Here is a 25,068-nt window from a genome sequence, read left to right as displayed (position 1 = left end):
TAAAGCTAAATGTATGTGTAATATAACCTGATATGGCGCAGTCGGTAGGATCGGGGGTAAGATGTTTTGGTGCTGATGAATTTTCAACAAATAGTTTTAGGCTCGCTCCCTTTAAATCAACCGTTGATTATTCTTGGAACAAAAACTGACAATATAATTATTTTAATTCATTTGCTCAGTTTGTGCACGTGCTCAGTGTCCTATGTGATTGCTGTATCAGAAAGTAGGTAAATGAATGTAGCGTAAGCGTGTACCATAAATAAAGATGTGGTTTGAAATTGACGCACGGCGTATAGTGGGGTTACATAATTATCATCAACAATTATGCGCGGAGAGCATGTGCCTCATCACTCTCATCGGTGAGATTCAGATTTAGTACCCACTGTGAACATGGTTAGTCAATATGTATTGATAGTAAGTAAGTAGATTCAAAAATCTTTCGCAATGACATAATTATAAAGTAACCTAACATTTTTTTTACAGAGCTACAATGGCACGGAAAGACAGAATAAGAACCTCGAGTTGTCATTAGTCAAAGAATCGCTACAGAACGAAGTAACAGCGAAAGACAGGTAACTATAGTGTGTGCTCTTGAGTTCGTTCGGCTGATAGACAACATGCAAATGTCGCAAACTAATTTGGCAAGTTTACAAGGACTTGCGGTGTACTCCATAAGATGTAACAACTTCAACTGTTTAATATCAGGGAGATGAAACGTTTGAAGAAGGAGCTGCAGCAGCACGAGCAGCCCGCGGCGGCGGCGGCGGCGGCGGCCGGGGCGAGGGGAGGGGGAACGCCGTTAGTATTGATCATTACTGTAGTTGGTTAGTATGTTTATTCAACTCTGTCCTGGCGGAATAGATGTTCGACCAGCTTAGTTACTCTTTTTACACCGTAAAATTTAATGGTAATGAGAATATAAGTATGCTTTCTTGCTTTCGAACCTAAATAGAATACCTATTTAATTATTTCAGCAATGTTCAAATGAAAGATGCCGAGGTGATGGCTGGCATGTGCTGCACGGGAGCCGAGGTAAGATTAGTTTATTATCGGTTGATTAGTTAGTAGATCGGAGTCGAGGAAAAGTCATTCTTTAATTTTTTTATTACTATTAATCTATATTAACTATTTATCAAACACGCTGGGTACGCTGACAGATGTCATCTCCATACAATTTAACCTTAAAACGCGAAATCTCCCAAAATATTATTGAGTTGACACCTGTCACCGTACCCTTCGTGTTTGAAAACCGAGTCAGGGGGGTGTCACTCCGCAGTTTAGGTACATTTGGCCGGCGCGCCCATCGGACAGGCGTATGGCTGTGGGCTGCCGCTCGGCTCGCACGATAGTCCTGTCACGTGGCGCTCGCGCAAAATTGAAAATACACAATGGCTTCGAAACTTACTTCCGTGAGAATCAGACATACTATCTCCGGATAAAAAATGTATGTTTACATAATCAACGTCTGTAATTCCTACATATTTATCTTAAAAATAATAAATCAGTGGGTATAGGTATAAAACTTGTCAAGTGATAACCCCGTGCCGACATTCACAACTCGGTCATAAAACTGCGGCGCGCAAAGGAGATTCACGGTTCGTGCGCGGTTATAAGTTTCAATTTTGCTTGCAGGCGGCGATATAGGTGTAATTTTATACCTAAATCTGACTTTTGTGAAGGAGTGAATTTTCTGTACGGTAGTACTATTAGTTATTCTGTGACCGAGTGCCGCGGCCACGACGGGAACTAGATATTGCGAGCACACACTGACTGTGCCATTTACCTACATTGCTCTCCACACATTTATATAAGAATAAGCCCCCAACATTGGTCCAAACATTAATCTATCTTCAGTTTACTGCATGTTTAGCTAAATCTCAGACAATTGCCACCAAAAACAGCCGCGACCTTAAGGTGCACTAAGTTCGGAGTTTCAAAAATTTATTAGCGCTTTTTTGGATCACAATACGACTCCTTTAATTTATTTAGCAATCTTGAGGCCTTTCTCGAAGGACTTCAGCGATTCGAATCCTGAGTTTTTGTCTTTCGCACGATAGAAAAAAAACCGGCCAAGTGCGAGTCGGACTCGCGCACGGAGGGTTCCGCACCATCAACAAAAAATAGAGCAAAACGAGCAAAAAAATAACCAAAAAAACGGTCACCCATCCAAGTACTGACCCCGCCCGACGTTGCTTAACTTCGGTCAAAAATCACGTTTGTTGTATGGGAGCCCCACTTAAATCTTTATTTTATTCTGTTTTTAGTATTTGTTGTTATAGCGGCAACAGAAATACATCATCTGTGAAAATTTCAACTGTCTAGCTATCACGGTTCGTGAGATACAGCCTGGTGACAGACGGACGGACGGACGGACGGACAGCGAAGTCTTAGTAATAGGGTCCCGTTTTTTACCCTTTGGGTACGGAACCCTAAAAAATCACGAATATAGGTCTAAAATAATTATAATAAATTTTGCACAAGAACTAAAAATATGAACAATATTATGCTTGAGGGAACTCTGCGATTGCTTTTTTTTAATTATTAAAACGTATAAAAATTTTAAATTAAAAAAGACGAAATCCGCGCTCCCGGGCACGCACTTCCATCTCGCTCACGGTTACGCTCAGTGAGAGTGACAGAAGAACATGATCTCACTGGGCCTTAAGCAAAAATCGATTAATCTTAAACGCGCTCACACGCGATAATATCTCCTATTAGGTATATGTTTGAATGCAATTAACGGGAACGTTGTTCGGCAGTGTAGTGGGGGCGGGGGCCTGGTACCACTCCACAGACTTGAATGTTTACTTAAAGTGGATGAAACCGTAGCTAGGTATAATTTGTCAGTGCGGCGACCTGGTGCCGGTGCAGGACATCGAGGAGCTGGTGCGCGAGGAGGCCGACAAGTATCGCGAGCGCATTCGCAACATGGAGATCAGCCTGCAGGTTTATACTTTTACATTTAGAAAGATTTTCTACATACGTACTGAGGCGCTGCTGAAGCGCATCTTCTAGCGCGCAGATTTTGGAAACATTTGTTATACCTACTAAAGGTCATCCTGGCATATTCACTTCCCAACCACAGTTTGTTTCATGAAGTACTTAATACTTAGATTAGATGTTATACCTTACTAATAGGTACCTACGTCGCGTTTATCGGTGTCGTGTTATAATTCGTTTTGGTCTTCGTTTGGCTCTTTTTTAAGAAGAGAGCTAGGGAAAAATTGCCTTATGAATAAAGTGCCTCTGGATAGGAAAAAGATGACTGACCTTACTGGGGTCATAACTGCAATAACTGCTATAAGTAGCTTTTCTCACGGTATCTGCTGCTTCTAGAACTCATGGCATACCTATGTAAAGGGGCCCACAGATTACCAGTTCGCCGGCCGATATCAGCCTGTCAGTTGTTCGGAACATCAACTCATATTTTGCGTTTAACTGACATCTAGGCCGATATCGTCCGGGGAACTGGTAATCTGTGGGCCCCTTAACTTTTCTCATCGCACTACTCCTTCAAGTAGTACCTATTCATGGGTAAATTATGCATGACGCTGCTTTCTAAAAGTAGCGTATTTGCTGCTAGAAGTCGTTCGGCTCTCAATGTAGCCGAGGTTGTAACCGTGCCGTTCCCGTCCGTAGTCGAGCGGCGTGAAGCTGCGCGCCGTGCACAAGCTCAACCTCGGGCTGATCGAGGAGCTGAGCTCGCTGCGGCGGCTGGTCGTGGCCATCGACGTGGAGCGCCGAGATGCCCGGGTGAAGCTCGATCTGCAGAGGACCATCGTGAAGCAGATGGTGCGACAGCTGCGTCAGGCCAAGGCTCAGGTAGGTATTGTACCCTGGCTGCAGTCGGGATCGAGGAGCTGAGCTCGCTGCGGCGGCCGGTCGTGGCCATCGACGTGGAGCGCCGCGTTGACGGGGTCAAGCTCGCCTTTCAGAGGACCATCGTGAAGCAGATGGTGCGACATCTGCGTCAGGCAACAGCTCAGGTACTGTATCATTACTTCCGTCACTATAGATAATAGACAAGAGGGAAGCGTCCAGGATCGAGCCCTATCCTGCCAATTTCTCCTTCGTCTCGGTATGTAGGTGCCACCATACACAACTTAAAAAAATAATAATTAAAATCTATTTATTTCGCTAAAAAACCACTTCACCGCTTTATCTTCAAAAACCACAATCGTTCTAGTTCCACAGTCTGCAGGCACGTAATGATGAAATTAATTGCCAATCATTGCAACCGAAACTTATAAACACCATCAGTATTCCTTAATCGATTTTCTTCCACAGTTGAAGAAGAAAGAGCTCGACTACTCCATCAAGTCGGACTTCGTGAGCGGAGACAACTTCGGCCAACCGATGTCGCTCGCGTCGCTCCCCGCGCCCTGCACCCGGCAGCCGCGGCCGCGGCGGCGCGCCGTGCCCCCTCCCCCTCCCGCCGGCGACCCGCGCCCCCGCACCGACCAGCTCGACTCCAGCGGAGACTTTCGCCCCTTTCACGAGGACATGCTGTCACGAAAGTCTAACTAGTTTGTTCCTGGATACATGATTTTGAGTTTTACTGGTGTTTTCTTGATTGGAATTTAAAATTTTCTGTGCCAGGTCAGTGGGTTTGTGTTTAGTCGTAGATTTATTGTATAGAATGTTTGGACCGATGTTGATTACCTACACCATAAAACATTTTCTTGATTCGCTGCAGCTCATAATTTGTCTGTACCGGTGTACCGATATCATGATCAGTCTCAGTCTCTCTCATTTGTTGTAGCATGTTTGTGTGTGCGCCTGCGTCGTGACGTCGACGCCGAACGGCACCATAGAGCTGCCAGACGAGTCGCAAATTTCAATAATACCACCTCGGGTAATTCAGTCAGTCCATCCATGTGTTCTCGACACTAACTTACATCAATTTCATACATTTATTGCACTAGCTATACCTATATAGAGTGGCTACCTTAATTAAAAATTTAATATCGACTAGGAAAGTTATTTCCAGATAAAATCTCCTATAACGATATCAGACGATGATTCAGAAGTTAACGCGGGGTTACTTGCATGTGACTGCGATGACCAGGCGGCTGCCGCCAACGTCCACGAACAGACCACGTTGAGGCTCGACACCCCAGACCACACACAAACTCGACTCAATCAAAGTCCTAACCCAACACTAGATTCCAGTACCAGAAATCAAAGTGGACATCCGCTTGTTACGGGCAACAATCCTCTCAATCAATGTGAAAATGTAATACCAGACAATAGTCCCAGGAACGTAAGTAGGAATGCTCAGGATGACTCCAGTTCAAGTCTGAATCGAAGCGGAAGTCAGGGATATGAACGTAGACCTAAGAGACAAAACCTTTCATCGAGTCATATTCCTCGGTGCCAAAATAGATATATTATACCGACTTCTAGTACAAGTATTCTAGAAACTTTACATCCTGGATCAAATAAAAGTGCACGAATTCAAAACAGAAATGCAACAGCTGAATCTAGGCCCAAGGGTCTAAATAAAAACTTAGAGGCTAACTCAAGGCAAGCTTCTTTCAACCAAAGTGATGTACAAATGCCGGAACACAGCACTAAAACTCCAAATAAAATGAGTGAAAATCCAAATGATCAAAGTCAAAGTTCCGAGGAACCGAGCCAAACCAAACCAACTAGGGGGAATCAAGATTTGGAGTACATTCGGACAAAAGCAGAAAGCGACAAAGTAAATACAGACCGATGCCAGTGTAAATGTCCTTGTAAAGACCAAAAAACATACCTTCGCCTGGATCGTTTTGCAGCAGAAAACTTAAGTATATCTGAAAAGAATGAGGAAATAATCTGCCAAGAATGCCAATGTACTTGCAATTGTGAGACAAAAACCTGTGATAGGTCTACTGGCTCAGATAGTCCACTCAAATACAGGAGATCAGAACAGTTAATGAAAAAAAACTTGCAGCCATCAGAAAACGACAAGAATTTAAATGTACAAGAAAGTCAATGTCCCTGTATAAAGATAATACCAACTCCAGGAAAATGCCTAAGCACATGTCCCTGTAAAAAAATACAATTATGGGATCAATCGATGGTAACACATAGTCAACGAGATAGACACTCAATACAAGAGTCGAATATGTCAGGTATAAGACACGTTCGTTTCCGTCCTGTCGACGACACTAGACTGTGTGACACTTTGACCTCATCGGAGAACAATCGCTGGTTCATCACCCCAGAGGGGATTATGAGGGGGTTGGAAGCATTACGACAGACTTTTATAGATTATACAAGCACTATGCTCAACAAAACAGCGGAGAACCAACCTAGTACTTCGAATCATGAAGACCCGCGTTTACAGACAGATGTAGAAGACGGTTTTCCAACGATTAATCCATTCGGTTCAAATATACACGTACATAATTTCAAAAAGAGTGTCAGCATACTACGACGGAATAGTAGGTGTGACTATTGCAATCGAATCGAGGGTAGCCAAGAAAAAGAGACAGGTGGCCATCATCAGAGGGAGCAGGGAGTACAGAGACCTGAGAGGGCTGACAGAAGCCAAAGCGATGAGATGTTCGAGGTGGAGATTGCTGCTCCTATGTAAGTTGGTGATTGATATAGTCTCAAAATAGACATTATTAAACGTTTAATTACCGCATATTTACCAAAACAAGATCATACTAATACAAGACAATATAATATATATACTATTGCCAAAAGTTAAGTTAGCAAGCAATAGTTATATGCAGTTCTTTAATGTGCAAAAATCTTTATAAAACATTATCATTTTCAGACCAGGTACCAGCACTATGCGAGATAACTTCGATGTGGCGGACAGGTCATGCGAAACCTTAGATGATGCTCGAAGAATGTAAGTTACTCTACATCAGTCCTCCTTAACCTTTTTGTGATAACTTGATAAGGGATCACTGGAATTAAATATTTTTCTACCAGAGACCACCTGCTATTTAGAAGTTTATGTGTGTCTGTTTATAAATTCGTTGACCACTACTGGATGCTCCCGAGAGCCATCAGTGGTCCTTGGATCATCGGTTAAGAACCACTGCTATTCATGGTACTAACAGCACCGCTCAAAATCAACCTTATGTGTTTGCAATAAGGTTTACAAATTGATGGTTCACAGAGTAGACAACGGTCCAAAAATATATAAGAGTAAGGAGTGAGTATAACAGGTGTGTACAATGCCGAATTATAAATGCCGAGTAAATTGATTTCAGTTTTGTTACAGAGGGATGAAGTTGCAGAATAATGAGCCCGTGCAGGTAAATTCAAAGCACCTACGTATGTACTCATAAAATATTTTATATGTGGGGACACGGTAGTGCCCCCGCCAAGACGAGCGCGAGGGCACTAATACCTACTTTTTCTCGAAGCGATTCGACGTTTTTTTGAACCCTCATAATTTGGGTTTAGTAGATTATACCAGATAAACAAAATGGGTTAGTATCAATTCGTCTAAAAAGCAGCTGGTCTAAGTAGCAACTGGTCTAAAAAGCAGCTGGTCTAAACAGCAAATTGTCTAAAACGCACCTGGCACCTAGTCTAAAACGCTTCTCGCCTAAATCGCAACTGGTCTAAAAATACCTCTCGTCTAAAACGCTATCCGTCAATAATGCAACTAGTCTACAACCTTCTTCGTCTAAATCTCATCCCGTCAATAAATAATGTGGTATAAACACAAATTGTGTCGTTCTCAAGCAAAAGGTACCACATTGTGGCTTGCCATAAGGACAGTCAGGTAGGTTACTAGGTTATTCGTATAAAGGTACGAGCAAATTTCGTCAGTATGGGAAAAAAAAAGATTGTATGACAATACTAATATTTTTAACCTTTTCGCCGTGCCACCATTGCCAAGAACAGCGGTTCTCAATCTTTTTTTTTGACGGAACCCTTTTGGAAAGCGAAATACTTGATAACGTTGCATGCAAGTTGCAGTCCGTCTGAACCGGCCCGACGACTGTAGATTTTATTGATATTTAAAGAAAAACCGATTTCGTCACTGACTCGCTCACTCACTGATGATCATCAATATTCTTAGGGTACTTCCTGAAGTCCTAGTAAGCTGAAATTCAGCAATGTAAGCTAGTACTAGTACACAAACAACAATAAAATTCTAAAACTTGGAACTTTTACCTCACAAACCCTTAAACTACGGGATGGAAGTTTGTCGTTAACGTCGAGGTAAACAGGACTACAGTTTGAATATTCTCTTTATTTCCACGGCATCGCTCGCAGCAAAATGGACCTAACGTCTAAGAAAAGCGAAGTCACTTATCGCCTTTTCCCGTCGTCGCAGGCCAAAATTAGTAGTCCATCTAACGATGCATTTCTCAATCCGACATAGCTGGGATGGTGTTGTGAAACGGCGAGCCCCTCGTGGCGCGGGGACATATTTTTAACTGCGACACAAGCGATGGGCGAAATATGCGTTAAGAGCCAACAGGAGTGGTCATTTCTCCATACAAACGTACTCGACTGTTTCCTCCGTGGGTTTTGAAGCTAGAGCAATGATTTTTTCAACACAGATTAATATTGTCAATATCTGTGTCGGACCGTTTTGCTTTTTTTGATATTTTTGTTTTTTAAGGCGCTAGAGCCCTTCAAAAATGACCAAAATGGCCTAATTGACTATGCCGCAATGAGAGGCGAGCTATTCAAAACTGATATCAATTAGTCAAAAAATCAAAACGGTCCGACACAGATAATGTCATAATCATTTAGATTTCCAAATTTGGTTACGATTGGTTAAGTTTTGGAGGAGGAAACAGTCGAGTACGAAACCTCGATTTTTGAGATTTTTACGCAGGATTTTTCGCCTTGTCCTTATCGCACTAGTTTTAGGAGCCGCTTCCGTTAGCGAGACGGGTATATTTACCTAAAATATTTAAATCTTAGCTCCTGTTGGCTCTTAAGCTAATGAAGTCCCCGTGGACTTCAACTAATCCCGTGATTAGTTAGACTACTACATAGTTAGTCAAATCTTGCAAGTATAATTTGACTCACTTCCCGACTTCCAATGAAGCTGAAAATTTGCATACACATGTAAGTCGGGTGACAATGCAATATTATGGTACCATCGAGCTGATCTGATGATGGAGACAGGAGGTGGCCATAGGAACTCTGTGATGAAACAACGCAACCTAATTGTGGTGTCTCGATGAGACGCTGAGATACGCGTCGTACTCGTGAACGGGTGCTGTTTGTGGAGACGGGTCTGTTTAAGCTAACACGAATATATTTAGTAACTTTATTTTTTAATTTAATTGCAGTGAGACGCCTCATTCGGTTCTCGTATGTTTTTTTTCTCGTAATGTGTTAATCATACAGGATTCTGACTCTTGGAGACCCTATACATCTCTAAGGATAATTTGATAAACTATGTTATTTTTTAGTTCTGACACTTAGAGACATTTACACCTCTAAATAAGTTTAAATTTTTTTTTCCATGTATCTGTTTTGTTTTTATTTTAATATTATTATTATAGTTTTTTTATGTAATTCGACATTAAGAGACCTTATACATCTCTAAGTAATTGTATTACGTTAGTTTGATTTGGTAGTTGTAGTTGTATTTAATAATTGTTGATGTATTATTATTATTATTATTTTGCTTGTATGTAAATTCAATGTTGACGTGTAAAAGTGCCCTTGTGGCCTATTTGCTGAATAAATGTTGAAGTTGAAGTAACTATTAGTTGTCTGTCGTAAGAAAAGTACAGTCAGCGATAAAAGCTTACCAAAAATTAAATTTTTGCCAAAAACTTATTTTGGTTTTCCATAAGTACCATCCGCATGTCTAAACTTCCTGAACACTGTATTAAAAGTTAGCTGAAAATCGATATATCTGCCCTATTATTGTCACCTTCACGGATATCGGCGTGTTATAAAATCACTGTTTTGTCTTAGGGCCCCTTGTCCTGTAGGCGCTATTTTCCATGTCTTGCGCCATCTCCCTAATGGTCGGCGTGTCGAAACGCGGCGGAAGCCGCGACACGCGCTTTGTTACCAAACACTAATGAATGCACAGGACAGGATGTCTTCCACGACGATTTCGTCAGCTTTTCTTCCGCGTTTTCGTTCTCGGCTATTTGACATCGTTGAAAAACGTGTTACGAACGGGCTAGGGTCCCTACCCTTCTTAACTGAGAGTCATCTAAAAGGGTCCAGAGTCAAAGTCTACATTCATACCTGGAGTATTAAATAGTTTAAGCCCTGCACTTTCATAAGGTAGTGGCGTTTTAGCCCTATGGAGTAAAACCTATGATAGGTTAACGCAACATAATATGTACCATCAGCCCGGAGTCGAAACCGGTGAACATAGATAATACTAAGTTCCTAAAACAGCATCCTCGTTCCATAAAAGGCAGGTCTGCTTGCAATATCGGGCTAATAAAATATAATTCTTTTGATGTACCAAAGAGCTTCTCATCATAAGCCTCAGTAAAGTTGTTTACAGTCCAGTTTGAAGTCTCCGTTAATTATGATTCGTCTCGAGTAGATCTAATATCGGAGTTCCTGCTACGATGCGTCAGGTTCTGTGCCTCTCTCATCCCTTTGATGTTCTAACTGCAACACATTTGGCCATTGATCGATTTTAACTCGTTGGACATAAGGCTTAGAAATGGTCTAATATTTAACGATATTTTCACGTAGAATAGAACAGTTATAAATAGTGGCTTTTATTTACAGTTACTTTCGACTAGCGCATATATTTTGACAGAAATTGAATGAATGGGTTTGTGTATCGAGTTTATTATTCAACAGGTACTTAAAGTACCAATTTCAAACAGGTACTTAAAAGTTCTACCAGTTTTTGTCGTTTTGTCTGGAACCTTTATAAACAAAGGGCAGAAAGAGGCATTTTTATCGTGTTCGTTTTTTATGACATAAGTAGGAGTAAAAACGAGCAGACGAATCTCCTGATGGTAAGCGATTACCGTCAGGGATACCCGCAACACCAGGGGGGTTGACCAGTGCGCTTTGTTTTATCGCCTGCCTATTAGGATAAATGCATAACGATGGAAACGTAACGTCATATTCTTCTTCTTCTTTGTTTATATGTCTTGAGTTGTATCTGAAACCAGACAGTCTACCTAAGCTCCCTATCCCATATTACTTTTAGAACATTCACAGCTTGCTAGTTCGTAATCGTACGTAATCAAACGTGACTCACCCGATTCCCAGAACGAATCTAGGTATCCTGGCCAAACCATAGCCAATTAGGTCACGATTTTACTCGAGTCGGGCCGCAACCGGCCCGCTTACGCCACCAAATGCCTATTTACAGGTCGACAGAAATACGCGCAAACTTAGCGCTGCAGTTGGATGCGCTCGCGGCGGCGTTCCAAAATTAAACCGAATTGGAACTGGCTGGAAACAAAAGACGGTTGAAATTGAAGTTCTAAAGATGAGCGCTACGTTTGTATTTAGAATATTTCCGCTTGCGCTCTAGAGTTTTCAAATGTTAACGGTTAGAAAGTGAAGCTGAGTTTGGTTCTAAAGCAAAGTTGGTGTTGTTTTGAGTGGAGGTGGTCGTGGGCTCGGCAGTGCGTTTCGCGGACGGCGCGGCGTGTGTGGTGTGTGACGTGTTGAGTCGTGTGATGAGTACGTGTGCGTGTTTATGTTGATTGTTGTGATGATGACGATGATGTTCAATGGGCTGGTGTGTGTGGATTCAGACAATAGTGACTTTACTAAAGTGAGTGCCATCGATTAAGGATTCTATTTCTGTGGAATAATTGACTGAAAATTAAACAGAGATACTAACTCACGCCGAGTTCTTATGGTGGATATAAATTCCTAGCAACATTAAATATTTAAAATCCAATTCTTATAATTTATCATTGTAAAATTAAGTATAAAATTTGAGTAATATTTTGTATCGTAGTTTTGTAGTAATCTAAACGTTTTGTTTTAAAACTCGCAGCCTCGCAGGTGCTCTGCATCGGGCATGTTTGTGACAGCTCGCACGGATGGTTTTCAGACTATATTACGTAAAAATATAGTCTCATTACTAAGTCGTGTGAGGTGTAGTCCCAACAGCATTCTAAGAGAAATTGCTGATAGGTATGATTGTCCGATGCTAAAGCATTGGACCGAGCAGATCAAAGGTGTAGCGCAATTTGTAGTGTAGGTGCCTGCTATGCTGTAGTAGTGTAGGTAGGTATCTATATTATAAATTAGCCGAACATAAATGTATATAATGTAAAAATACTAACACTAGATTAAAATATTTGCTTGTATTACTAACACTCTATGGATACTTTTGTTTGTCCGAAATAAATAAATTATTATTATTATATTATTAAAGGGTAATCTTGTTTTTTACAAGGTACCTACTCTTTTCATTGCTGTTTATTGTATTTGCTTAATTAAAATAAATCTAGTGAAACGAGAATACTGCGATTACCAAATGAAAGTATAGGCTTCGGAAAATGCATATTTGTAGAATATTTAGTGGCATATTCTTTGGCAAACCAATATTTTAGTGAGAAACGTGGCGCGAAATTTAGATTTTGTATAGGAGATTGAACTTTCACGTCTAAATTGGACACCTTTCCCAAGTAGGTAGTAGGCTGTAGGTACACATAATTGGTTTACTAGATTGTACATAAACGATTGATGACGAGGTGTACTTACGTAGTCTGTGAGTGAGCATGGAGTGACCGTTAACCCGGCTGGCCCGCAGGACAGCGGCGGCGGCGGGTCGAGCTGCGCGGGCGCCTGCGAGCGCTACTACCGCGACAAGCTCATCGCCACCCTACAGATTGTAAGTATGATGTGTACAGTGAATGTATGTAGTTACATAATAGGTACTTAGTGCCGAATAAATAAACGGGTCTCCAGTGTCGCGGGCCTTTAATACACCGTTTACACTTGGCCGCTGCGTGAACAACTAGGGTAGGAGTAGCGCAACGTTATCATAAATAGTACCATAGTACATACGATCCGATGATTGTTAGTTTACAATTTACTTAATCCACCTAAAACAAAACAAAATATAGAAATCGTTGACTGATTAATATAGTTTCACTCATTGCCATGCACACAAGCTGTAATTTTAAACTAAAACGCCAAAAACTCATGTATTTTGCAAGTGTTTTACTTGTTTCGTTTATAAACTTTAGAAGGAACAGTAGCTTAAGTATGCTTCCATAAAAACATACCTACCAAATTGTCACCTACTAGGTATATTGACAACTCATAAAAACACTTCTATTTTGGGCTGCGAATGGAACAAGTTCCTTCTTGACAGCCGGATGTCATTTGTAAAATTTATCCCGACAAGAAACTGTGTTTTTTGTGTAACTCGGTTCATTAAACTTTTAAACCCCGTATAACTCACCAAAGAAAGATTTTCGATATGTCTTAATCAAAAACATTAACGCACTATAAGGTTAAATAAAATACTAATACATAGTAAGTAGTTAAATTGCTTTACACGGGTAAAAAGACACAGTAAAACTTAAAGAGGTGGTATCTACTGTTCTCCAAAATTATGCTTGTCTGTATTAGGTACCGTGGAATGGGGTTACTTTGATCTATTTCAAAATTAATATTTATTTATCTCCTCGAATTTGGAATCTAAAAATAAATTTAAAAAATGACAATATCGGTTTTTGCTCCTCTATCGATTTCACCAATAATATTTTTTTTAAATACTAATGTGTCCTTTGAAAAAAAAAATCTAAAGTAAGTGATCAACTTTAAACTTAATTTGGGGTTACTTTGATACCCCCCTTTTTTTCGACGGAATTCGATAGTAACCCCTATAGGGACTAAAACTTCAAAACATTACAAAAAAATCCGTTCGCAGGTTTAGGATTTATAAGGATTTTATTGCCTTTGGGGTTACTTTGACAAAGAGAAAAATGGTTAGCTTAGAAAAAATCAAGTTTATTGCAAAACAGTCTCATATTTTACTTATTTAAGGTAAGGAGCATAATTGGACAATATAAACCTATCAAAATGTATTAACAATACGATGATGTACGGATGCTTGGCGTATCGACGGCCTGCCTTCGACCACTTCTGTCACAGCCCGGTTTAAAACTTTTTCAGCTTAGTTCCTATATGCTTAGGCATTATTCTAAAACAATAATACAAAAATCTGTTAAAAAAACCTTCGATATCTAAATAATAAAAAAAACTATATGTCGTCAAAGTAAACCCTTATAGGCGATCAATGACACCCCATGCCTCAAAAACCGAGATACTAAAATGGCCGCCATGATTATGATTTGCAACAAGAATCGATGTTATAGGCCGATACATGCCTGATTCAATGGATTACATCAAATTTATGTATTTGCTATATATATATAGAACATTGTACATTAGAAGTTATACAGGCTATTAAAAGTACACAAATTTTAATTTTTTTCCCATCGATCGACATGCTTGTGATCTCACGGACACAAATCACTAACTGACAGTAACGTTACTAACGTTCAATCTTGCCAACCGTAAAAAAACCGGCCAAGTGCGAGTCGGACTCGCGCACAGAGGGTTCCGCACCATCAACAAAAAATAGAGCAAAACAAGCAAAAAAACGGTCACCCATCCAAGTACTGACCCCGCCCGACGTTGCTTAACTTCGGTCAAAAATCACGTTTGTTGTATGGGAGCCCCAATTAAATCTTTATTTTATTCTGTTTTTAGTATTTGTTGTTATAGCGGCAACAGAAATACATCATCTGTGAAAATTTCAACTGTCTAGCTATCACGGTTCGTGAGATACAGCCTGGTGACAGATGGACGGACGGACGGACGGACAGCGGAGTCTTAGTAATAGGGTCCCGTTTTTACCCTTTGGGTACGGAACCCTAAAAAAACAATCCACAGGGTGCGTTCAGAAAGCGTAATATTCGAGTTTGAACACGAAGTAAAGTTTTTATCAAAGTAAACCGAGGATTCAAAGTAACCCCATTCCACGGTAAGCTTATTTCTACGTATCTGTCTTAAAACCCAATCGTTTTGTTTGGGACCTATTCAAATTTAAAACCTTGTTTATAAAATAGCTAGCGCCAAAATTAGAATTTAACGAGTATTTATTGTCCTTTTCAAAATAGTCAGGGATTCGATCGGAAGGCTTAAATCTCTCTGAACAAACTTTATAAATAGGTCCATTAACTGATTTCATTTCCATTAACCCCTCATAAATTAGACTCCGACCAAACCAAGTTTGCACTGACTTGTCAGTGACGATGCATAAGCGCCATTCTTGACGGAGCACTTGGCATGAAAACTTAGCCTAGGCTGAGTCCAATGACCTATAATTGTAATGTGTAGTTGGAGAACAAGGAGGAGACGATTCGCGTGCAGGGCTGCAGCCTGGGCGTCGCGGAGGGCCGCATCGCCGAGCTGACCGCGCGCGCGCGCCAGCTGCGCCGGGAGCTGGACCACAAGGCGCAGGAGGTCTGCCTATATGAGTACCTACCTACTTGATCTTTAGGCACACTCAACCATTTAATTTCCTACCCATTTTGTACCTACCTTGTCGCAGTGACAATAGTATGAGGTCTCTAGCGACTTTCATATTGATTGTCACTGTGACCTGTGACAAGGTACGAAATGGGTCGGATATTAAATTCTTTGACTGGTTAGTTTTGTAATTTTTCATTCGTTTTATTCTTCATTTTCATTGATTTCTATTGTTGGTATATTTAATTTTGATTTCTTTGTAATGTAATATGGGCGACAAAGTCTGAAAAAAAAAATTGTAGCACCAAACACAAATTAGACTCAATTTTTGCAGACAGGCATTTAACTAGGTACCTATAGCTCTTTCTCTCTGGTGACTGGGTAATGGGTATCGATGTTAAGCAAACATGTTGTTTAGTTGAGCCAGCTGCGGCAGGTCGCAGAGAGCTGCCGGCCGGACAAGAGCGATGTAAGCATCGGCGCCGAAATTAAGGTCAGACATTTTTATCTTACATCCTGGGTAACACGAACTAATATCTTCCTGGATCTCTTAGCTTTTGTTTTGTTTTTATAATTTCGAGGGCTGGGCTTACTTACTAAAAGTTTAAACTCAGTAGGTATTCTTTTTATTTAACCTTTTTAAAGGACTTTGGAATCCAGGTGGATATTGCAGTTATTACACCCATAGCCTTAAGCAAAGCCCTGAGTATTAAAAGAACGAAAAAACCTAATTCTTTTAAAATAAACTAGCGAGTAAAATATCAACAAATTATATAAAAATAAAATGAAAACACAAAAGTGAATAATGAAAGTAAAACGGTTTAAAAAGTGATACGTGGTGTTTGTGATGTGCGAGTGGTGTTGTAGGGTGTGGAGGGGCAGAGGCGGCTGGTGCAGACCCTGGAAGACAACCTGGCGGTCGTCACCGACCTGTACCGCGAATGTTTTTACGAAGTGAGTCTATTCCCAATAACAGTTACACCATCGTCATAATCATTATCATAATAATTTATTTATTGCATACATGTACAACATAATAAGTAACTACAAAGTACCTAACATACAAGTATGTGAAACATGAACCCACACAGGGTTCAAAGGGACCAAACCACTCTTACATTGCATTGAACTACATAGTATTATTTAAAGATCATGACATTAAATTAACTCGAACGCTAGGCATTAGAAAAAAATGTATATTTTCATCTAAAAATACCAAATCTCTTATCTCATACGAAAGTGTGATCAATTTTTTCCTGTTCTTATAGGCGGCCAAGCAAGAAGAGCTGATAGACATGCTCAGGAAGTCGTATTTGGACGTCCGGTTGATGGAGAAGGCCAAGACGGACAAAATCACGAAGCTGCATAATATTATCAACACGCAGAAGAGGTCCATCGAACAATGCCAAGTAAATGCAGTCCAATAAATAGGACAAATAGAAAGTCTGAAATTAAAGTTATAAGGTTAGGTTAGGTTAGCACAGCAACAATGCTAAATATATAATTAAAATTTAGGAAGCAGCTGCGGTGATTCTATTAAACAGCTAAAACTAAAACTAAAACAAAAAAAACCGGCCAAGTGCGAGTCGGACTCGCGCACGGAGGGTTCCGCACCATCAACAAAAAAATAGAGCGAGAAAATCGTGTTTGTTGTATGGGAGCCCCCCTTAAATATTCTAATTTATTTTTAGTATTTGTTGTTATAACGGCAACAGAGATACATACCTACATCATTTGTGAAAATTTCAACTGTCTAGCTATCGCAGTTCATGAGATACAGCCTTGTGACAGACGGACGGACGGACGGACAGCGAAGTCTTAGTAGTCCCGTTTTTAGGGTTCCGTAGCCAAATGGCAAAAAACGGAACCCTTATGGATTCGTCATGTCTGTCTGTCTGTCCGTCTGTCTGTCCGTCCGTATGACACAGCCACTTTTTTCCGAAACTATAAGAACTATACTGTTGAAACTTGGTAAGTAGATGTGTTCTGTGAACCGCATTAAGATTCTCATACAAACATAGAAAAAAAACAATAAATTTTGGGGGTTCCCCATACTTAGAACTGAAACTCAAAAATTTTTTTTTCATCAAACCCATACGTGTGGGGTATCTATGGATAGGTCTCCAAAAATGATATTGAGGTTTCTAATATCATTTTTTTCTAAACTGAATAGTTTGCGCGAGAGATACTTCCAAAGTGGTAAAATGTGTCCCCCCCCCCTGTAACTTTTAAAATAAGAGAATGATAAAACTAAAAAAAATATATGATGTACATTACCATGCAAACTTCCACCGAAAATTGGTTTGAACGAAATCTAGTAAGTAGTTTTTTTTAATACGTCAAAATCCCCTAAATACGGAACCCTTCATGGGCGAGTCCGACTCGCACTTGGCCGCTTTTTTTACCCTTTGGGTACGGAACCCTAAAAATAACCTTCATCTGGGAGAGAGGAAATAAGAGATTTATCTGAAAAAATGCGACAGGCGGACAAAAACGCGTGTCATTAGGATACAATTTAAAACCGCAAAAATACTCATATGTTCTAGTCATGCCATGGTATAATAATATACTCCGCCTGGTACTCTCTTCCGAGATTCGCGAATGACCTAACTGTCACTTGCCTACGTCATCATGCTGTTTACAGGTTCTCAAACTTTAAAATGTGGGAGAATTTTAACCAACGGTGAAAATTATTTTAACGGCATTAATTTTAAGTTATTCATGTAGAAACATAGTAAAATAAAACAAATCTATACTGCCCTTTTCACTCCTACTCTTACAGTTCCGAATAGAACAGCCAACCATTTTCATAACAAAACATTAATTACCAAGCTTACGACGTGAAAAGTTTGGAAAACACTGCGACTGCTGACACTGAGCGAGAAGGAAATAACAATTAACACGCGTTCGACAAGGATGACGGTCAGGGACAACATGGCGGATTGTCAAATGTGACAGCGCATCCTGTGTTGCCAGTAGTGTAAACAGAATTACCCGAACGTCTGACATTTCTTTCGTGAATCGGAAGATATTGCTAACGAATAATTAAAAATGACGTGTTATTGTAAAATTTAAGATAAAATACATCTAAATGAAAATTATAAAATTATAAAGAAATATTTTAACTTATTAACCATAGATATAATGTACCCATGTAACATGTTATGTTGAAATAAAGTGGCAATGTTATTGTGACGTAGGCAAGTGACACTCTGGGAAGAGAAGACCATGTTTTATTAGACCATGAGTCATACCTAATAATTATTATAAAAAAAGTTAAATCTAACGAACCTTTGCATATTTATATCAGTATATTGTTAAGTCAAAATAATTGTATTTTTTTCTGTATACGTATTGTTATGTTTTCAGGACGTGGTGCTGGAGGTGGAGAGCCTCAAGTCAGAGATCTCCAGCTTCCTGAACAGCTCCAACAACGACTCGGTACCTACTGCTGCACACTTCTAGCATCTAACGGTGTCATACCTACTAACACTACAATTACAACATATTTGTTCATTCTTTTCTATATATTTTTGTATCAAAAAAATTGTATTAACCTTGTAATGTCGTACCTACTGCTTATAGCCTCGTACGACCAAGCGACCTAAAAAAGGGGACATGATCTTGAAAAATTTTACATTTATGTTCCACTCGCCTTTTTCAATCTTGAGTCCTTTTAAAGTACATAATTACACAGTTTGACTAAGTCCCGCGTAAGCTCAATAAAATAAGGCTTGTGTTATATGAATGCTTAATAGGTCTTTCGAGGTAGGCAAAAATATGCATGTTAATTAGAAATTGCTGTTCGCCGAAACTGTAGACGCTCGATGCCCTTTATGTAGAACAATTTATATACGTGCATGTGTGTCAAAATAAAGCGATTTTTTTGTAAGTTGTTTTATTGTAGGGCATGTGGGAGCGAGGGTCGGAGAGCCCAGATGTCGGGGAGGAGCTCGCAGACATCCTGGACCAGCTGCGGCAGCTGCAACACATGCTTACTGTATGTTCGTGTGTCTGTGTGCTGTGTGTGTGTTATTGTAGGGCATGTGGGGCGAGGGTCGGAGAGCCCAGGTGTCGGGGAGGAGCTCGCAGACATCCTGGACCAGCTGCGGCAGCTGCAACACATGCTTACTGTATGTTCGTGTGTCTGTGTGCTGTGTGTGTGTTATTGTAGGGCATGTGGGGCGAGGGTCGGAGAGCCCAGGTGTCGGGGAGGAGCTCGCAGACATCCTGGACCAGCTGCGGCAGCTGCAACACATGCTTACTGTATGTTCGTGTGTCTGTGTGCTGTGTGTGTGTTATTGTAGGGCATGTGGGGCGAGGGTCGGAGAGCCCAGATGTCGGGGAGGAGCTCGCAGACATCCTGGACCAGCTGCGGCAGCTGCAACACATGCTTACTGTATGTTCGTGTGTCTGTGTGCTGTGTGTGTGTTATTGTAGGGCATGTGGGGCGAGGGTCGGAGAGCCCAGGTGTCGGGGAGGAGCTCGCAGACATCCTGGACCAGCTGCGGCAGCTGCAACACATGCTTACTGTATGTTCGTGTGTCTGTGTGCTGTGTGTGTGTTATTGTAGGGCATGTGGGGCGAGGGTCGGAGAGCCCAGGTGTCGGGGAGGAGCTCGCAGACATCCTGGACCAGCTGCGGCAGCTGCAACACATGCTTACTGTATGTTCGTGTGTCTGTGTGCTGTGTGTGTGTTATTGTAGGGCATGTGGGGCGAGGGTCGGAGAGCCCAGGTGTCGGGGAGGAGCTCGCAGACATCCTGGACCAGCTGCGGCAGCTGCAACACATGCTTACTGTATGTTCGTGTGTCTGTGTGCTGTGTGTGTGTTATTGTAGGGCATGTGGGGCGAGGGTCGGAGAGCCCAGGTGTCGGGGAGGAGCTCGCAGACATCCTGGACCAGCTGCGGCAGCTGCAACACATGCTTACTGTATGTTCGTGTGTCTGTGTGCTGTGTGTGTGTTATTGTAGGGCATGTGGGGCGAGGGTCGGAGAGCCCAGATGTCGGGGAGGAGCTCGCAGACATCCTGGACCAGCTGCGGCAGCTGCAACACATGCTTACTGTATGTTCGTGTGTCTGTGTGCTGTGTGTGTGTTATTGTAGGGCATGTGGGGCGAGGGTCGGAGAGCCCAGGTGTCGGGGAGGAGCTCGCAGACATCCTGGACCAGCTGCGGCAGCTGCAACACATGCTTACTGTATGTTCGTGTGTCTGTGTGCTGTGTGTGTGTTATTGTAGGGCATGTGGGGCGAGGGTCGGAGAGCCCAGATGTCGGGGAGGAGCTCGCAGACATCCTGGACCAGCTGCGGCAGCTGCAACACATGCTTACTGTATGTTCGTGTGTCTGTGTGCTGTGTGTGTGTTATTGTAGGGCATGTGGGGCGAGGGTCGGAGAGCCCGGGTGTCGGGGAGGAGCTCGCAGACATCCTGGACCAGCTGCGGCAGCTGCAACACATGCTTACTGTATGTTCGTGTGTCTGTGTGCTGTGTGTGTTTTTTGATTGGTCAAATTGTGCCTGCCGAGGCCCGACTTCTTATTAGAACAATTATAAACTGTGTTTCTATATCCCTGATACTATAATACAGTTCTAATGGTCAATCTATCTTCTTCTTCTTCCTCTCGTTGTCCCGGCATTTTAGCCATGGCTCATGGGAGCCTGGGGTCCGCTTGGCAACTAATCCCAGGAATTGGCGTAGGCACTAGTTTTTACGAAAGCGACTGCCATCTGACCTTCCAAATCAGAGGGTAAACTAGGCCTTATTGGGATTAGCCCGGTTTCCTTACGATGTTTTCCTTCACCGAAAAGCGACTGGTAAATATCAAATGATATTTCGTCCATAAGTTTCGAAAAACTCATTGGTACGAGCCGGGGTTTGAACCCGCGACCTCCGGATTGCAAGTCGCACGCTCTTATCGCTAGGCCACCAGCGCTTTTTTTGGCCAATCTATCTTGTTTTGTTCAAAACTCAGAGTTCGATTGGGCTGATTGAATAATAAACTGGCCAAACTAACTGTAATTTTAGCATCTGCGATCTTAAATCGATGATAAAAACACAAAATCATACGAAGCGAAAATCTAGAATGCTGAATGAAATGAAAATGTTATATTATGCAATACCTACCTTATACTTTGTTGTTTACAGACTGATTGTACGTGCGGTCTACAGGAAGAAAACTCGTCGTTGAAAGAAAGAAACATAACTTTAGAGGTAGGTAACATTGTGAATATAATAACTTTATTGTCAATAGACACTTTTGATGTTGTGATTTAATAATTTTCGATTGCTATTTTAGGCTGAGCTAGAGCAAGTTAGGCAAAGAAATAAAGAGCTGGAGGAGTCCTTGCGGCATATACTGAGTCAACGGCGTGAAGAACAAATAAAAGAAAAGGAACAAGAGGTAAGATGCAGGTTTTAACAATATTGCATTCAAAATGTTTTGTACTTTACATACAACTTCTGGATAATCAATTCATATCTATGTTTTTTATATAAATTACCTTATTTGACTAAGTTTCATAAGTTGAATAAGACAATTTATTACGATTCATCGATACAGACTGAGGAAGCGGTGAAGAAGTTGGCCGAGGTGGAAAATACTTGTAAAGAACGAGGCGAAGCTTGCGAGACCCTCAAGAGGCAGTTACAACAGGCACGAGGTAATTAGAATCTAACGTACCTATATTTAATTACACAAACGGGTCTACCGCGATATAATTTCATTATTTTTACCTTTAATTCCGACGTTTCGTCGTGACGACGTGGTCACGGAAAGACTGACGTCCCAACTAATGTCAACGGAGATATTAATAAAACACCACTAAACTACCCGAAATTAGTTAATAGAAATGTTCGGGGTAGACAAAGAAATTGCAGCTACCCGTCAAAGTTTAATGTTTATTGTCCACGGCACGACACGCAACACTCACAGTATCCGCACACTGGTCCGAAGATATATCCGCTGGTTTCAACGTTTGAATCACTGGTCCCCAAGTAGACGATAATTTGCACCCGTCCTCTCGATTGAATTTTTTAGGATGTATTTTAATTTCAATCGCCTCTCTCACGATCTGCGGATAATAGTGTCGCTCGTTGGAGAGGACTTTGGGTTTATGTAGCTCAATCTAGTGATTCATTCCTGTTGTCAGCAAGTGCTCAGCTATTGCGGATTTGTTTACATGGCGATTTTTAACAGCCGCTATTTCAATCGAGAGGACGGGTACAAATTATCGTCTACTTGGGGACCAGTGATTCAAATGTTGAAACCAGCGGATATATCTTCGGACCAGTGTGCGGATACTGTGAGTGTTGCGTGTCGTGCCGTGGACAATAAACATTAAACTTTGACGGGTAGCTGCAATTTCTTTGTCTACCCCGAACATTTTTATTAACTAATTTCGGGTAGTTTAGTGGTGTTTTATTAATATCTCCGTTGACATTTGTTGGAACGTCAGTCTTTCCGTGACCACAGCTGGTGCAACTCAGCTGAAACGTCGGAATTAAAGGTAAAAACAATGAAATTATATCGCGGTAGACCCGTTTGTGTAATTAACGTACCTATTTAGTAAACGACAACCAATTTTTATTTTATTTTAAAAGTATGTAATGTATTGTTGAGTGTATTATAAAACGATAATATTGTTGTTGACTGCAGTATTGCTGGATGATAAGACAGCAGAGCTGGTGGAGGCACAGACGACGAGCGCCGCGAAGGACGTTACCATCAGGGGCCTCCAACAAAACCTAGAGCACTCTGAGAAACTTGTCCAAGAGGTACGCCGCGATTGTAGAAATATAGATACTATACCATATAACGATCTTATTTAAATATTGAGCATTAAAGTGGTTACCGTAAAACCTCCCAACCATAGTCCACAGCAAGTGCAAAAGGAAATTAAGCACCTATCAATACCAATGTTCCTTTTGGTTTACTCCGAGTTTTTTCTTCCATTTATATTATAAACATACCTTGCCTTAGACCCTTAGAACTACAAAAAATACCTGAACGAAAAAATATATAACTGTATTTTTTTACGTTCGTTTTGGACTGGAGCTTTGGACTATAGTTGGGAGGTTTTAGGGTATGTGTTTTATCGAGAAAATAGTAAACTTGCAGTTTGTGTTGAATCGGAAAAAGTCCCCTCTGAAAATCATTAAAATCTCGTTTTTATTTTCAGGGATTGAAGAAATTATCGGAAGTAGGTCAGTCGCGGTCGGAGTTACTGCTGGAGAGTCAGGCCAGGATCTCGGAGCTGGAGCGGCGGCTGAAGCTGTCCGCGCGGCGCTGCGGGGACCTGGAGGCCGGGCGCAGGTCACTCACTCATTATTAATATACTGGTGGATTTCATTTTATCTATATCCTGAACGTTAGAGATAGGTAATATAGAAGCTAATTGCGATGCTACCGATGAAATCACGACCATCAACAGTGAAAACTCGAAGAGCCTTGGCTTCATTGAATTAGGAGGGTTTTTGGTCGTAATAAATATACATGTACACTGCACACTTGTTATCATTCAACACAAACATCCACCTTACATGGCGACCCTGCCACATCGGTTCTTGCCATAAGTGAATAACAGTCAAAATGACAAGCAGATTTTTTTTTCGCGATAATTTTCATGGTTTTAATGCGGTCGGGCACTGGTTGGTGTCGTGGTATAAAAATTGTTTTTTTGTGTGTTTACAGAGAGCGGGAGCGCTCAACGTTAGAACTACAAGCGTGTCTAGAGGAAGCACACGCTAGAGGAGCGAGGCTATGTGAAGAGTCGCGGCGCGTGACTGCCGGCATCCGGCAGTGGATGAGGGAGAAGAAACAACAGACCAGGTACCTACCGTAAAATCGATGTCCGAAAACCTAGAAAACGATTCAAATGAAAACTAGTTGATAAATCGGCAGAAATTTTATATTATCCCAATTTTTGCGTGGTTAATTTCAGAGAACAACAAGACAAAATTAAAATGCAGAAATTTCGAATTCGGGAATTGGAACGTTGTGTTCGAACGCGACAAAACAACAATCTCACGAGCCAGAGCGACACAGAACCAAGTAGCAGCGTATCACAATGTGAAAGCGGGACGTATCGCCGCGGACTCAGGCCTATGTGTAGGAGCGAGATAAACGCGCCTAGCGGCTCCCTAGCGGGCTGTGTAGCGCGGGACGAGACAGCAAGTTGTTCCAAGTGCGTGTCGAATAGGCAACAGGAGAGTGGAAGCGAGATGGCAAGCTGTTCACGGGCTCCCGTGCCGCCGATAAGAAAGAAGAGGCAGCAGTCTTGCAATGACCTTGTAAGATGATTTTGATATTTTTATAAGTTCTAGTTACAAGACAGTTCCAAATCCGGTACTTCCAAAAGTTTATTCCGGTATATTCAGCAGTCCATTGTAATTCGAACCCATAATAATTTGATCGGACTCGTCGATCTCCAACGGATCTCCGGACCAAAAATAAAAAAGAAAATCGGTTACGGGGGTAACCGGAAGGACCGGCGTATTTCATGCAAAATATATTAAAACGATAGGGTTATAAAATCGGATTAATCGTCAACAATATATAACGACTCGGGGCGTGCGGTTCCCAAACAGATCGCAGTCGGGTCGCGGCCCGTCACGCACCGGCCGTTAATGAGGGATTTCGGTACTTCG

General features: G+C 41.4%; 1 protein-coding gene across 1 annotated transcript in view; it reads left to right on the top strand.

The window, feature by feature from the left end:
* Positions 1-24,726, top strand: part of LOC134648306 (uncharacterized) — a 28,963-nt gene extending 4,237 nt beyond the window's left edge. Inside the window, exons 3-32 of the mRNA XM_063502797.1 lie at positions 484-572; positions 706-798; positions 975-1,032; positions 2,848-2,946; positions 3,640-3,805; positions 3,847-3,986; positions 4,288-4,526; positions 6,466-6,579; positions 6,773-6,850; positions 7,229-7,262; positions 11,594-11,698; positions 12,689-12,769; positions 15,292-15,417; positions 15,842-15,916; positions 16,291-16,377; positions 16,692-16,832; positions 18,793-18,864; positions 19,331-19,574; positions 19,731-19,822; positions 19,864-20,088; positions 20,130-20,354; positions 20,396-20,620; positions 20,662-20,886; positions 21,568-21,633; positions 21,719-21,823; positions 21,983-22,082; positions 23,078-23,196; positions 23,601-23,734; positions 24,113-24,250; positions 24,363-24,726. Coding sequence (XP_063358867.1) covers positions 484-572; positions 706-798; positions 975-1,032; positions 2,848-2,946; positions 3,640-3,805; positions 3,847-3,986; positions 4,288-4,526; positions 6,466-6,579; positions 6,773-6,850; positions 7,229-7,262; positions 11,594-11,698; positions 12,689-12,769; positions 15,292-15,417; positions 15,842-15,916; positions 16,291-16,377; positions 16,692-16,832; positions 18,793-18,864; positions 19,331-19,574; positions 19,731-19,822; positions 19,864-20,088; positions 20,130-20,354; positions 20,396-20,620; positions 20,662-20,886; positions 21,568-21,633; positions 21,719-21,823; positions 21,983-22,082; positions 23,078-23,196; positions 23,601-23,734; positions 24,113-24,250; positions 24,363-24,720 — 4,053 coding nt within the window. The 3' untranslated portion in view covers positions 24,721-24,726. The remainder of the gene's footprint in view (positions 1-483; positions 573-705; positions 799-974; positions 1,033-2,847; positions 2,947-3,639; positions 3,806-3,846; positions 3,987-4,287; positions 4,527-6,465; positions 6,580-6,772; positions 6,851-7,228; positions 7,263-11,593; positions 11,699-12,688; positions 12,770-15,291; positions 15,418-15,841; positions 15,917-16,290; positions 16,378-16,691; positions 16,833-18,792; positions 18,865-19,330; positions 19,575-19,730; positions 19,823-19,863; positions 20,089-20,129; positions 20,355-20,395; positions 20,621-20,661; positions 20,887-21,567; positions 21,634-21,718; positions 21,824-21,982; positions 22,083-23,077; positions 23,197-23,600; positions 23,735-24,112; positions 24,251-24,362) is intronic.
* Positions 24,727-25,068: the final 342 nt, after the last annotated feature.

Source organism: Cydia amplana, chromosome 5, assembly GCF_948474715.1.
Source record: "Cydia amplana chromosome 5, ilCydAmpl1.1, whole genome shotgun sequence".
NCBI classification, from domain to species: domain Eukaryota; kingdom Metazoa; phylum Arthropoda; class Insecta; order Lepidoptera; family Tortricidae; genus Cydia; species Cydia amplana.
This window is presented reverse-complemented; position numbering and strand designations above follow the sequence as displayed.